At 47.6% G+C, this 15,153-nt stretch overlaps 1 protein-coding gene across 1 annotated transcript in view; it reads right to left on the reverse strand.

Annotated features, from left to right (window-relative positions):
- Window positions 1–4,139: 4,139 nt before the first annotated feature.
- Window positions 4,140–15,153, reverse strand: part of Polr2g (DNA-directed RNA polymerase II subunit Rpb7) — a 34,543-nt gene continuing 23,529 nt past the window's right edge. The window contains exons 7-8 of the mRNA XM_077680412.1: window positions 10,444–10,477; window positions 4,140–4,454 (exon numbers count right to left, since the gene is read on the reverse strand). Coding sequence (XP_077536538.1) covers window positions 4,444–4,454; window positions 10,444–10,477 — 45 coding nt within the window. The 3' untranslated portion in view covers window positions 4,140–4,443. The remainder of the gene's footprint in view (window positions 4,455–10,443; window positions 10,478–15,153) is intronic.

Here is a 15,153-nt window from a genome sequence, read left to right on the forward strand (position 1 = left end):
TATACAGGAACTCTAGTTGAGTCGTCTGCGCGGCTCTGCGAGTGCGACACTCGTACTACCGGACCCGAGGGTGTCGACGGTGTGCGTACGGCGTCTATGTACACCGCGGTTTGAATGAGGTTGCAAACCCCTGCGTGGGCTCACGAGGGGGACGGGGATTAGTTTTCGAAGCCCCGGGCTGCCTTTCCCAGACATCTTCGTTCCCCTACACGAAGCCTTGCACTGCAGGCTCGGGGAAAACTCGCCTGTGCCCTTTTTCACCGGTGGGTGCCCGGCGGTCACGTGATTCGAACCCGCGACCTCCCGCAGCCTGGAGTGGCAGAGGCAGAGAGATACACTACCCTTATGCCACGGCTGCGGTGAGTACTGGGCCACTATTTCGGGGTTTTAAAGCTGTAACGTGGCTGCATTGTCGACGTGGCATACCCGCGCATGCCGATTTTAGGATAGCGTTTTGTGCCTTTGTGTACGTTAAACGTTAAATTTTTGCGGCACGCTACGTTTTAGTACAGCGTTTCGTCGGTTTTTCTTTGCGACCGCCAACTGGCGCCATCTGTTGAACCGATTGAGAATTAAGCGACACATCTGGGCGAACGAGCACCCGGAATTTTGTACGGCTGGCCAACCAGCGAAACCAAACCCCTTCCCGTTAGTATTGAATGCAAAACGTGCACAACATGATCGAAATATTCTCCTACATAAGCGCACTCTAAAGCGGAAGCATTGAAGGCGCGAGTACAGTGGCTGTAGCGCGAGGTTACTTGTTTTGGCGATCGTACACAACGTGCAGAACCAAAGGACTTTGTTTAACGTTTTCCATTTTATTCGACTCGAAAGCAATCCAGAAATCCGTTTCGAACACACGCGACATAATGACGTAACCGCTTGCACTGCGAGGCGGAAGCACAAAAATAAAATGCGATCCTTTGTCCCCAGCTCGATCGTCGTAAACATCCCACTCACTTCGCGCGATTTGCGTGGTCGAATAGCAAGTCACTTCACTCTGACGCAAGCCGAGAAGGCTTTTGACCGCACACACTGGGTTGAGTCGTCGCTAGTGATTACTAATTCCGAACATAGCAAGCATAGTCCACCCTTAGGAGCTCAGCTGCGTCTTCCACCGCGAGGCGAACTCGTCAACAACTCACACACAGGATCCAACGCCGGCCTGCAGGAGCTTAATTTGTTCCGACAGGCAGCGATGCCACGATATATTTTCGCTCACCGGGATAGCAATGAGCAACCCACGGGAGCTATTTAAGAAGACAGGAGCAAAAAAACTTGTTCCACAAGATGCAAATTGCTGCACACAGATGAACGGAAACGTCGAGGTGCGCCGCTCTACCTGCCACCATGTTGTAAACACAGGGACACGCAAAAGCCATAGCGCACGCACGATACTTTGCTGAAATAGCGTGCGTTCGTTTTACAGCCGCTTTCCTAACACTTTGCGTACAGAGGCAGAGAGATACACTACCCCTACGCCACGGCTGCGGTGAGTACTGGGCCACTATTTCGGGGTTTTAAATCTCCAAGGATGGCTACGGCGTCGACGTGGCAGTTTCGTTACCGTGTTTGCGTTGCCGTTTACTGTGATAGCGGCAGCCGGAGTTACCGCTGAAAACGGTAGCTGACACGTTTTAGAGCACCGTTTGCGGTAGAGTGTATTTGCGGTTCGCGTATTCCGGCCGCTGTGGCGCAGGTAGCGACATCTGCTTAACTATTCTCAAAGCAAATCACGCGTAATTTTGTTGCTCATATATGCCTCATATCTATTTGCTTTCGTTAAAAGTAGCTTGAATATTGCACTTTTCGGGTGAAGCGTTTCCAACAACTGTAGTTGGTTTGAGAATACTGAATTCGAAGCCATCACCGGTAGAGCTCTAAAACAAAAGGCTAAAAACAAAAACGTGTCGCTGGCGCCATCTACAGCGTAGAGTTAGAATCAAGGTAAAATAGAGTTTTCCCCCGCGCTAAATATTTAGGCAAGAAGTGAGTAAAATATGTTGTAGTAATTACTCAGTAACCTACACTACCTTGCCCAGCACAATTTTGGATGCCTAAAAGCACTTTACGAGCTCAGAAACTTATCTGAACTATTGAAGGCGGGCAAGGCTTAGCACGAGTATGGGCGGCCATTTTGCCCGCCCATCTGAGAAAAAGAAAAAAAAACTGTGGTTGATTCCTGTGTCATAGCAATAGGTAAAACACGAAAGTGAAATGTGCAGCGAAAGGAGCATGATTTGCGGGATGGCGGCTGTCTTGCCAGTGTGCTTGGCGAGCGACGTCCTGCTAGCGGGTCGTTTCAGGAAAGGTGCGACCGCAGACGGTTGCGTTGCGATGAGCTCAGCTTGTGGAACGCGAGCGGTAGAATTTGTAGCTTGAACCTGGCAGTTCACTTCGCATCAAATCAGTCCGCGTCGCTACGCCGCAGCTTACGCCAACTGTAGGTGCTTGTTAGCATCATGATGAACTACTTTGGTTCACATCTCCTAGATGGCAGCACCATCCGCATCAATGTAACTTTTTCTGGCGTTTCTCGTGTTCGTTGTGGCGCGTCATTTTCATGACGGATATGACATCATCGAAATCTTGGTGTATCCGGCAATACAACACTTTCGTGTTAAAATTATCGTTTGTCGTTCTCCTGGGCATTGTTTAACAAAAAAATTGGCTGTACCAAGCATAACGCGCCGAGCACACTGCATTTGCTGTAATCAATACGCGAGGGTACACTTCTGCTCAGGAAGCTCGCTGACGACGGTAAAGCCTGTGCCGGTAGTTACCATTCGCGGTAACTCTTGCACATGCACAGTCCACTCCCGCAAAAGCAGTAGACGGTAACGTAAACGCGGTAACGCTATGCTAAGTGTTTACGTTAACATTTATAGTGATTGCGGGACTTGACTGCGCATGCGTGAGCGCGAACCGTTCTGCCCAGCATTTGTTCTGCCAGCGTTGATGAAATATACCCGCGGGTCTCGATTACATAAAAAACACTGCCGTCTGCACATACTGAGTAATGAAGGGACCAATGATGGGCGTGCAGCAGCGTTTCTGAAGTGAGAACCTGGCACCGGCACCTGCTCCCCGTGGACAGGGCTGTGATTTGCTTCAACCGGGCCATTAAAAAGAAAAGCGCGTTGTGGACACATTTTCCGCAACCAATAGAGGAGACGCTTCTCAACACCAAGCAGCGACGTTCCTAACACAAAGAAAAGGACCAAACACGAACAGACACAAAATTTGCGCCCGAAAATGCACTCTTCAGCAAAGGAATTATTGACGTAGACGAAATAGTTGACAAAACAGTGAAGTAAAGAGAGGAAAAAACAGGAACGGCTGTTGGAAGTAGAGCGGGCTCAGAGCCCGGAGCATTGCTGCTTCAAATGTACGCTAACAGTTCTGAGCAACAAAGTTTTGTGTCCTTTGCTTTGAGACACCTGTCATGTTTTAAGCAGTATATAGAAAGTCTTACTTCCAGTAACACGGCAACAGCAGCATAAACATGGTAACGTTATGCTAAAACAAATGCTCTTACCTTCGTTCATCTAAGCCTTTGGCAATTCCGCCGCCCATATTATAGCCAGCTACAAATTTTTAACTGGGACCCACCACAACCATGTGACCAGTTAGAGCATTTTTCACACACTTATTAAATCGATATCTCGATCAACCAACATTTTAAGTAGCTCTTTGGGGCTAGGGTAAGGCATAGCAAGCAAGTGAAGTTGCAAGATTTAGCTGCAAAAAGTGAACTACAGTTGGCCGTTTTTTCACTGTGGTTTGTACTTTTTGCTAAAAGAATTAAGCAACAGCTCTCCGAATTCGTCATTTCGCTGCAGAAAATGTTCGGTTAACTGACACTGCTTTTTCTGTTTCTTTGCAGATAGTACTACAAAATGACCGCAAACTGCTTTCTGGTGGTTATTCAGTCGGCAAGGTGGCCACAGAGTCACATTATTCTGGGGCGCTCCGTGTCGGAAGCCGACGCTTCTAGAGAACCGGCAGATTATGCTCGAAGCACACGATTTCGACCACTCAAACGTGCCATTATTTTCCAGAGTGCTCACAGGCATCAAACTGAATGAACCGCAAGGGTTCCAAGCAGATCTACCCAATAAAAGAAGATGCACAGATGAACCAAAACATCTTTATTTCCTTTCTGTACAATATGCCATGCCCCCCAAAAAAACAACATGCATCTGGGAAAAACGGTGTCCAAACATCGTCAAACCAAAGCCAGTGCACTTTCAAAAGTGCAGCCGATTAGTGCATTGGTTCGCACTTATTTATTCTTAATCAAGAACACACCTCACTTGTCACCCCCTTCCAAAGCTATATTACATGTAGAGAAAATGCGCTTCTTGACAAAAATGGTAGCGGCGATACCCCGGATGAGTAGCAGTAACAGAAAGCATGGTATGATGAAGCTCCTCTTGTTCAGCTGAGGCCTGCAAAGAACAATCCAAAAGGAAAAGTCAGGTCTTTTGCACATCACCTACCCCCCTGCACTTTACATCACCCCGTCCAGAAATGCTGGTCTGCCGAATAAAGCAGGCAGCCTTGGTAATTGCACATTTATACATTAGAAGCATTTTGCGAGTGACCAATCACGCAAGAAAGACACACCAATACAGAGTGAAGACACATTAGACTCCCTTAAAAGCAGTTCCTGTATCAAATACTCAGCCTAACTTGTGCCTGCTTTTGGGCAAACATTGTTAACCGCAGTAAACAAAGATCACAGGTGCTTGTAATCATCCTTTGTGCTGTTGCGTGACAGCCTCAATGGCAATCCCCCTGCTAGCCACCGCGAACATTATATTAAAGTGTAGCTACCTCAGTTTGGTACAGCCAACTATTGTACCAGGTTTGTAAAGATAACGGTACTTACACCAGATGCATCTAGTAGTGGCTCGCGGGGACTGACACGAACTGAACACTATATCAGTGAGCACACGCGTATGACGATGCTGAACAAGCGGCAAACTAAATCAGCGTTACCTTCGCCAAAAAGTAAAAACAGTCATCCAAGACACTCTGATCCTGCACTGGGTGAAGTCAATGGTGCAGACAAGCCTAACTTATCAGGCTAAGAAATGATCTGGTCAGTTAAAGCAGAGGTAATTTCTAAATCAACAAACTGCACAGTACTGCGACATAACTTGAATACCTAACATCTTCTCCAATAGTACCCCCTTTCACTCGAAATGAGAGACAAAGTTTTCCACTTATTGATACTGCACTAGGTCAGTGTTCACAAGAGGAGCGCTCTGATGATAGCCTTAGTTTGCACCAGCAAGAAGTGAATTTCGTCACCCATGGTCGAAACGTAATCACAGCGTAGACTGCCTGCATAACATATTCAACCAAGCATGCAGCATAAAAACTAAATATAAATATGTAAAGGTGCCGAAAGGAATACATGGTGTGACAGCTGGGCATGTTCAGCTATTTTCAAGTGCCGTGGTTTTTAAGCGCTCGCGAATATTCTTCATTTTTTATTTCTTCCAACAAGACAGGATTCCCACGATCTTGCCTTCTCGTAAGCACCAACCTGAATTCCTGTTACACTTTACACTGACAACTACAACGCTGTGAAAGTTCTTAACGACCAGAATCAGTCAAGTATTTCGATCTACGAATAGCTAGCTGCAAGCATTTGCCCTACAGGGTGCATTGTCAGAACGAAATATATTGAGAGAGTGAAGGAGATATAAAAGCGAATTCACCTGTACCCCATAAAAAGTACCTCTGTAAAAATGGTACATTTTCACTTTGCAGGGCTGCTAAAGTCACACCTAATGCTTCACACATTGATTTATTCTTAATTGAACCCTAATGCACAATACTGAGGCCAGTGGTTCAGAACAGTGACAAAAGGGAAAAGGAGTACACCTGGAGTGCCCTGGTCACGAGCCACAGCCTTTAAAAACTCTGTCTAACAATGCAACGGCCTGGAAACGAAGGCACAACAGTGCGAAACTGGAACAGACGTGTCAAACACATTGTCACAGATCACGCCACACTTCTCGATGCATTGCTCAGACATTGCGTTCACCAACTACGGACTGAAGTATCAACAAGGCTGGTGAACGAGACCGGGTCTCCTCTGCTTTGGATCTCCCAAACTGGCCCACAATTTCGGTCAGAACATGCTCAACTCTTCGCATTGTTTCATGCATCTAACAGCGTAACGCTGAAGAAAGGCCAGCCAAAGGCTCCCAGTCAGCTTGATTGGCATGACCACACAGTGCGACCTGCCTGGCCATCTGGTGAAAATGCGCCCCTACCACCATAACGTGCACGCGCCATGTTAATGTCGGCGCCCTCCGTCTTGCGGCGTGCAAATGTCCCTTTTATTCGCCAAGCCACAACTTAGAACTGCGTTTGGTTTGTGTGACATACGCAAAAACCACGTGTAGAGTAGGCGTCAGAAAACTGCCCCTTCCCTGGGGCTTTGAAAGTGGGTGTCATTACGGTGTTCTAGACTGCCTAGATTCAAAATTTCATTTTTTTCTCCGATTGAAGAAGAAATTTATTTATCAGTTTTGTACTCTTCCTTTCCGGTGCAATGTTGCAAAGACACGTCAGCGCTGGTAGCAACCGTAGCTTAAATCTAAGAAATGTGCAGAACTGATGGCAATGTGGATGCCGCAAAAAGAAAAAGAGAGGGAGCTACATTGGTACCCTCTATTCAACCCACTTCAGCAGAGGCTTTCCACACATCCTCCCCTGCCACGACAGCGTATGACATGACTACCCACTACAGCGGGATTTCCCAAGATGGGAAGTAGTTTTCACACAATTATTGGTTGCGGATATCTCTAGAGTGCAGCTCTTTTAAGCGCCCGCTCCTATGGTTTCGCGTCGTCCCTCTACGCCAGCCTCGTTACAACCAACAAAACAAACCACTAAAGATAAAGTAAGAAGGAAAGTGTGTGTGGTGTCAGTGTGTGTGTGTGTGTGTGTGGGGGGGGGGTATGCCAAGAGTGCTTGAGGCATGCTCCCCAGCTACCAGGCGCAATCTTTTCCCGAGATGCAGCAGCTATGCACCGTCGCTGAGATGACTGCACTTCGCACTGCGCTCAAGCTTCACATTAGGGAGTATCGCAATCATCAGCCCTCTATTTTTTCAGCCTGGGCCTTCGCATTATTAAGCTAATATGCAATAATGTCCCGCAATCAATTAGAAAGCAATACTTCGAATCGTACAAAGGCCCCTGTCGATGCTCGGCTCTTATTCCTACAAGTAGCATACACGTGGCATGCGCTGTGTATATCCCCAGCAGCCACATTGGGAGTGAAGTGGATGACCCCACAGTGATGGTCATTCTAAGGCTTTTTGTGGGGGCAGATCATTGGATTGGAACTGTAAGATTCGGGGGCAGTTTCTGAATACATAGTTGTAATGAAGTGCAGATGCTTGGGAAATGTGAAGACCTCAAGCTGAATGCTCCCTCGACAATCAACAACAGAACCACCCCACTTCCGGTAGATGGGGGCTCAGCAGACAGACAAAATCGGAAATTTAGTGACTGAAATCATAGGAAGAATCTAAACAGGATTGGAAAAAGTAGACAAAGTTTTTCACAATCACACTGTGAAGCAAAGGATCTTTCACATTGTGGAGAGGTCTAGCACCCAACGGATGGATAGAGCCAAACTGAGGATGTTGAGGGGAACGTGGAGTGGCAAGGAAAGACAGGGTTTCTCAAAGAGACCACACTGAACGACCTGCAAAGGCTGCAAGTAAACTCCAGGTCAGGAAGTTCATGAGCTGGAGTGACAACATTTTCATCACGAGTGCACCGAAATTGGGAAGCCAGGTGAGGAGGGGAAAACAGGCCAGACAACGAAATAGTTGCAGGACTTTGCAAGAAGAAGCTCATATCCAAGAACTCACAGAACTTTAGTAGAATGCCGTTGCAAAAGATGACCACCACATGAATAATGATAAAAAAAAAATTGAAACAATGCAGCAGGCACAAGTCCAGCTGCAAGAGCAGCCTAGCAGGTCAACCAAAGAAATCCACAGCAAAGCTCCCATCACCGCAGGTCTCCACAATTTCTTCATGAGGCCTCCTGGAGAGGAATGAGTAGAACAATGCACCCACAGCGCATTTGTAGCAAGATGGATGTCTTACTTAGCCACATTGGAGTAAACGCTGACTCTGAAAACCACCCAGTAGAACTTTCAGTTCCAACCAAAAGCAATTTTTCCTTATGCGGGAGTGAAAACGCGGGGGTGGCAATTTGGTTTGAAGTAGATCATTCCACACTGATTCCCCGGATGGCATTGCATTGAATGAAGTACCTTGCCTACGTTTAACATAGCCGTAAAGTTTCAGCTCGCCGCCAGACACACAACAGAACCTGTGTGTTTGTGGATACTATTGTGCGTAGGTTGTGTGCACGCGAGTGTGCGCGCAGAAGTCATGTGCTTGAGCTGTGTATCTACCAGAACTAGAAACAATGTCCTGGGCATTTCTCTCAATAAAAAAAATGCACACTGTTCCCAGTAAAATAACAAAAAAAGAAGAAGAATAATAAAAAAAACGGTGAACAAACAAAAATGGGTGGACCGAGAGAGTTATCCGCCACTTTCCTGAGCACCTCCCCTGAAATCAGAGTAAATGTTGAACCGCTGCGGCCAAAGCATTCCTCTCAACTGGGTCGAGCAACGCTACAGACAAGGACTCTCGCAAAAGGACTTGCACAAAAGTGACCTGCCCTTATGGCTTCCCCGCATGACGATGAAGCTCTGCAGAAAGGCCAAACATGCCCAACATGCTCAACACCCATCGAGGACTGAAACAGGGATGCCCTTTGAGCCCAATGCTGTTTACGCTTTACATGGTAGGGTTAGAAAAGTAAGTGGAAGAGAGACAATTAGGGTTCAACTTAGCGCATATGTGGCAAGGCGAAGTGGTGTAACAGCATATCCCGGGAACAGACATTGCAGACACAGTTCTTTTACCTGCTAAGCAGAGCGATATGCAAAGGCTCACAACTATTAGTGGCCACGAATCCACAGACATCAAGTTAACTTTTAGCACTGAAACATCGGGAACAATGGTTTCCAATGACACCAGCACTGACGCAGTATCAATCCAGCATGGCGAATTACCTAGAGTCAAGGAATATAAATATTTGGGGCTGTGGATAAACAAAGGGGACAACTACTTAAAGGGCTACTGAAGTGCTTTTAAAACCGGGCAAAACTCTACTTTTTACAATTGTTACATTGGTCAGTTTATGCCTATAAACTTTTTTCCGGCATTTTTAGCTTGGGGACAGCGGTATTTGTCGTTAAAGTTGACCCTATGCTCGCCCACTGCTCCCTGCCGCACCGCCGGAAGAGCGAGAAACCGAGAGGCAGACGCCGGAAGTAGCGTCATATTCGGAAGACGGCCAACAACGTGCGCCGCCGCTTCGCTGTGTCCGATCCATGGAAAGACGAACAACAGGAGTAATGTTTAGGGACATGAAATGGTTGTTTAGGGGCTATAATTGAGCGGTAGACATCCCGGATCAAATTGCGACAAAGAACTAGACTTGGGCTGGGCATGTAATGCAACGAAATGACAACCAGCGGACCACCAGGATAATGGAGTAGCTTCTGAACGACAGGACTACATGTACGGGAAGGCCATTAACTTGATGGAGGGACCAAATAAGAAAATTCGGAGACAAAGAAGGAGTTCGGACACTGCAGGACAGGAATGACTGGAAGCCTATGAAAAAACGTTTTGATGTTTGAAACATTGATGTTTGAAATGGGCATTCAAAATGGTTCCTTGCCACTGGTGCCACCAAAGCTGTAAAATTAGGGCGGGACATGGGGATCCTTAACGTGCATCGAAGTCACGACACACGGACATCTTCGGTCTTCGCCTCCATCAGAAAAGTGGCCACCGCAGCCATGATAGAGCCCACAGTGTCCTTGGGCTCAGCAGCACAACACCCTGGCCACTGAGCCACCGCAGAAGTGCAATACCCTCCGCCTCTGCACTGTCCACCAGGGCCGTAGCCAGAAATTTTTTTCGGGGGGGGTTATGGGTTTCGGGAAGGGGGTAGTTTTGCCGAAAGCAACAGTAAGTATTGCTTACGCGCTGCCTGGAAAAGATTTCGGGAGGGGTTCGAACCCCCAAACCCCCCTCTGGGTACGGCCCTGCTGTCCGCAGTCTGAAGTTCTGCAAGAATTCGTATGCACACCACAGCAGCAATGCGATCCTATACCAATTGCAATCGAGAAAAGACCATGGCTCAGAGATCTGTAATCTGTTAATCTGTACTGCCTTCCCTTTCTTCCCTCGTCGGGGGAAGAGTCGCCTCGTCGGATAATATCAGGCCTAAAGACATATGGTCTCATGCAACCTGACCGCACACAGCCTCCCAAGATAAGAAACAGTCTGGAGCATCCATCCAGGTACTCACCGAGGTAGTCGTCCATGAGCGTGCCGATGGCAAACTGTGAAAAAGCACAGAGAAAACCACAAGACAATTACAGTCTCATCAATGCCAGAACATGTGGAGCATGCCAAATGAAAAGAGGCACAATCATCCAGCTTTAGTGACAACAAAAGGGAGATGTAAAAAAAAAAAACAAAACAAAAAAAACACAGAAACTTAGAGAATTATTTACTAATGTGTAGCATTATGCTACTTTGTCCTGAAGTGTAAATTTTCAGTCAAATTTTTGGGTTTTTCTCAATCCTGTCCAACCAATTGTCACCATTTCCACTATTCAAACAATTCGAAGTGGAACATTGGCGAAATCTGCATTATTGTGGAAATGCAGGGTGTTACACGGTTTGCCATTTTCCGTATTTTTTGTATATTTTTCTTATTTTTTTAGTGTTTCAAAATTTTTTTCTTCAGTTGTACCCCGCTGATACGTCCCCCGAACTTACAACGACCCGCTTCTTTTGACGGGTTTCCGCGGTCCCGGCAAACGCCCCTTAGAAACAATGCATTAAAAACCCCGATGATATGACGCTCTGGTGCATGCGGTCCGCTTCATACAACGGACCCTGACGCGGATAAACCTGCGTCTTCCCGTATTTTACACCGCTTCGCCGCCTCGTCCCAACCTTATTTATTCTGAATGCCCGTTTGATGCTGCTTGATGGGCAAAGATCCGCAGGCGGGCCGGACCACTTGCTGAACAGATGCAAGCAAGCAGGCGGGTACTCGCGAGCGGGAGTTAACTTACGGCTTCCCTACGTGGCAGCAGTACACCACCGCACCAACCGGCAGAAGTCGAAGTTCAAGTGGCAGGTGCACCGTGAATTTGGAGCTCCCGTTGAGCCGCCGACAAACGCGAAAACACACGATGCAACTCCACGGCGATGACCGAACAGTCGCTTTTCCCGCCCGCTAAATCCACGTTTCTTCCTTTCACGACGCTCTCTCTGCCTGTTTCTCTGCTCTCTGCTTATCAATGTCTTTTAAAGCTGCATTGTCACTCCACTCCTTTATTTGCTAGAGGGCCTCGATTCCCGTGCATCCGCCGCAAGGTTGGAGAGATGTATACGTTGGCACCGCCATTTTGGGTCACTCACTGGCAGCCTCAGCAAGTCACAGTAGCCAGACTATACTATAATTTTCCCCGCACCACGGTTTACTCGCGAAGTTTGAATCATCTTATCTGTTTCGCGTTACTGGGTCTTGAGGGAAACGAAAAATTCCCGCGCCTTCCCGCGAGGGGAACACGAGTAAATGCAGAGCATTGGGGCCTCAGTACTGATTGAAGGCAGTGTTGCTTCCATCGCTTCTTCCGTGATGCTGGAGTAGCAGACACGAGTAAACGTGGGCACGAGCGTCAACCAAGGAAGGAAGGAGCAACGCAGTGACTGAAACACGAGCGACCGCTAGCCGCTATATTTGCAGCGCGCGCAGTAGAGGGAGAGCAGTACGGGGGGGAGAGCGCGCATGCGCAAGCAGCGCGCGCCCTTCCACGCCCCACCGCGCTGCTATCACGCACATGTTACGCCGAGACCGCGACAGAGCGAACGGGCTGACTACGACGCATGCGCGCGCCAGCTGCTGTTGAGAGAGAGGAGGGAAGGAGAGGCGCACCTGCTGCGGACGCGGAGCTGTTGACACCGTCCGACGCAGGAAGAGACGAGGCTAAGAAATGCTCTGCATTTAAAACAGCTATGTGTAAAGCACTTTGACCCAATAGCGACGGCACGGGACCGTTCAAAGGGTGTCTCCACCATGTACGGCAACGCCGTTTTTTATTCACCTCCGCCTTGCACTATCGTTCGTTTCGCTTGGCCGTGGCAGTTTCACACTCACATTTTCCCTCACCCTTTGCTCGACCCCATCGGCCTTACCTCAGGCGCGCAAGGCACGAAGCTCGCAGGCTATAAATAGCGCCAGATGGCACGGGTGTAACGTAGCGCACCACCGCGCTTAGCTCGAGGGCTGGCTCGGACGCCATGAAGTGGAGGGGGGCAGAACATAGGCATTGCTTAATTTTAAACAGGATTTTAGCTAAAGGTTCGCAAATCACGCGAGAACGGGCTAAATACAGTAGTTTAAATAAGTTCTTAGCCCACCTGTCGCATGAGACCGTCTACTTGGCCGGCATTTACCCGCACCCCGGTCGTACGACACCCCAGTCATACGACGCTTTCTCGAGGTCCATTGAAAGTCTATTATCTGGGCTCCACTGTACCAATTATCTCCATTTACGCTATTAGTACAGCAATTACAGGTGGAACTTCCGCAATATTTGCATTATTTTGGAAATGATTACACAGTCCTGGATGTGGGGGTACAGAGGCAATGAATGTTACGCATGAAAAACAGCATTCCCTATGTTGGAAGAAAGATCGGGTTTTGCTAAGCACGTGACAAGACAGAAGACAGGAGAGGTGAGGTCAGCAGTCCTAGCAATGGGAAGAGTGTTTTACTTCGCATGATGGCGAGTGTGAGTTAGGCAGGATGGCTGACTTCCAGGGCTTACACAAACAACGGTTGTTGCCTTCACAGTGAATATGAAGCAAACGAAGACTTTCTTTAAATAATTTCAGAAACAGCAAGCAGCAGCCATGAACCCTGCAGTTCGAGAAATTTATGGGCAACTTTTTTTTAACGAAACACATGCAACGGTCACTGAACTTGTATAAATGCAAAGTGATTCCAAGGCCCTGGGTAGATTTGATGTAATAAAAATGCACATGTAAGGACGGGACAAGTGAAGGGAGACAACACACAACCTGGACCTGGGTAGACCGCAGAGAAATGCTGTGCATTTTAGACCCTAAGTCCCAGGCAGTAGTTTTTCAGCCTTTCTCAGCCTCACCGGAAGCCAGTGGCACGGAAAGCAAACGAGCAGCAAGTTATGACAACGGTGTCATGCAATTGTTCCCACTAAAGGTGTCATGAAGACAAAATACAAGTTTGGATGATTAAAAGGTTACTTTGCCTCGGTAACAATGATCCAAATTTTACCGAAGAGTTTGAACAAAAAATGAAGATACTAACGGGGCCGTGAAGAGATTTTGAAAAAAATTGTGTTGTGTGGGTATTTGCAAGTGTGGAACCTTGATAAACTGTGCATACCGTTTTTTTTGCACGATATCGGCAAGTAGAAAAAAAAATGCAGGTACGATTTCACTGAAGTTTTCCTCCTCAAGTCGTGAAGTGAAATCATGTTAAGAGGCCAATCATATAGCACACCCTTGTCTGCACAACATGTCAGTGTTACAGTGAGCTCGCAAAAGGTCAAGTACAGCTACAACATCGACGCCATGATGAATTCACTCGCAGCAGAATGGGGGATGTCTGTCTGATACGACTGATCAACATGCCCGAACTGTCAGTCAACAACCCACACAAGTGGCACAGACAGATGTAACCATGTTTGAAGTAAACTGGGCATTTGCAAAGATGTTCAGGCAGTTTTGCACATCCTAAACTTTTTATTTTTTTTTTGCTAGCCAGTATTGCTCAAACTTCCTGATGCCTGTCTCACATAGCTTCTAGTGACCTGACAATTGAGATAAAAACCAAAAGCTTAAAAAGACGTTTTAATACATGAAACGTTTATCAAAGCAACTTCGAGTAGTCGAAAATTAAAACCAACCCGTCTTTTACTGTCAGGAGTAAAAACAATCAGCAAGAGAGCAGTGACAGAGCGTGTTGCAGAGTCCTGCCACCACACAGTTCGATTGCTTTCCAGCAATAAACAATGCTGTTAACGTTGTTTCGCCAATTGGACGTGCTCCCCTATGGCTTACTGTAGAAGCACTCAACAGTTAGAGGACGGTTAAAGCTCTGGGTAGATTAGGAAAAATCCCGGGCCCTGCCTTAACGTGAAATATGGGGAGGGGCGAAGCACTCAAAGAGCACTCAAAGATTGTAAGTCTCCCCCTTGCCACACGGCGCACTGATTGAGCGCCGGAGAAGCGCCGATGGCTCTTGCGTTGAGCCGGATTGAAGCAATCTGCATGCCCAGGCTTGTGCGAATAGTGATATTTTAGTTCGAAGCGAATTCGAAGCGAATAGTCCTAGTGGTCGAATACTTTCGAAGCGAATTCGAATAGCTGTCAGGTGTCACTGAGACATTCCGGTAAAAACGTTCTACAGTAAAATCTCGATGTTACGAATATCGCGGGACCGCGAAAAATATTCGTATCATCCGAAATTCGTATGAACCAACACAGACCAAGAAATTGAGCACTTAAAAAAGTTTTCGTTTAATTCTTTTCTTACTTTCGCATGGAGAAATCCGCGACGTTTTTCTGCTTGTTCTTAACCTCCGTGTCGCCGAGCGGTAATTTCGTGACTTTCGTCTATTCACTCGCGGTGCCCAAGCTCACTACAGGAGCGTTTTTGCACGCGATTCATGCGCGTCGGCGTTGCGCGCGCGATTTTAACGCCCGCCTCGGCGATTCCGCGCTCGCGGTCGCCTGTGCCTCTGTCAGAAAATGACGCGCGTGGCAGTGGGAGGAGCCTGGCGCCAATGGGAAGGCGTGCACCTCAGGGCGGCAGTTTCGAAGCGCTCGAGACAGCTGGCTGGCTCCACAGGAGACGTTTAGGCTTAGCACCTCGGCAGATATTTCATAGGCGCTTTCACTCGCGGCGCGGATGATTTTTTATATCACCATTTTCACCCACATTGTTAGCTCGTTT

This window comes from Haemaphysalis longicornis, unplaced genomic scaffold (genome assembly GCF_048455015.1).
Source record: "Haemaphysalis longicornis isolate Haplotype H1 unplaced genomic scaffold, Haemaphysalis longicornis Haplotype H1 scaffold_8, whole genome shotgun sequence".
Classification (NCBI taxonomy): Eukaryota; Metazoa; Arthropoda; class Arachnida; order Ixodida; family Ixodidae; genus Haemaphysalis; species Haemaphysalis longicornis.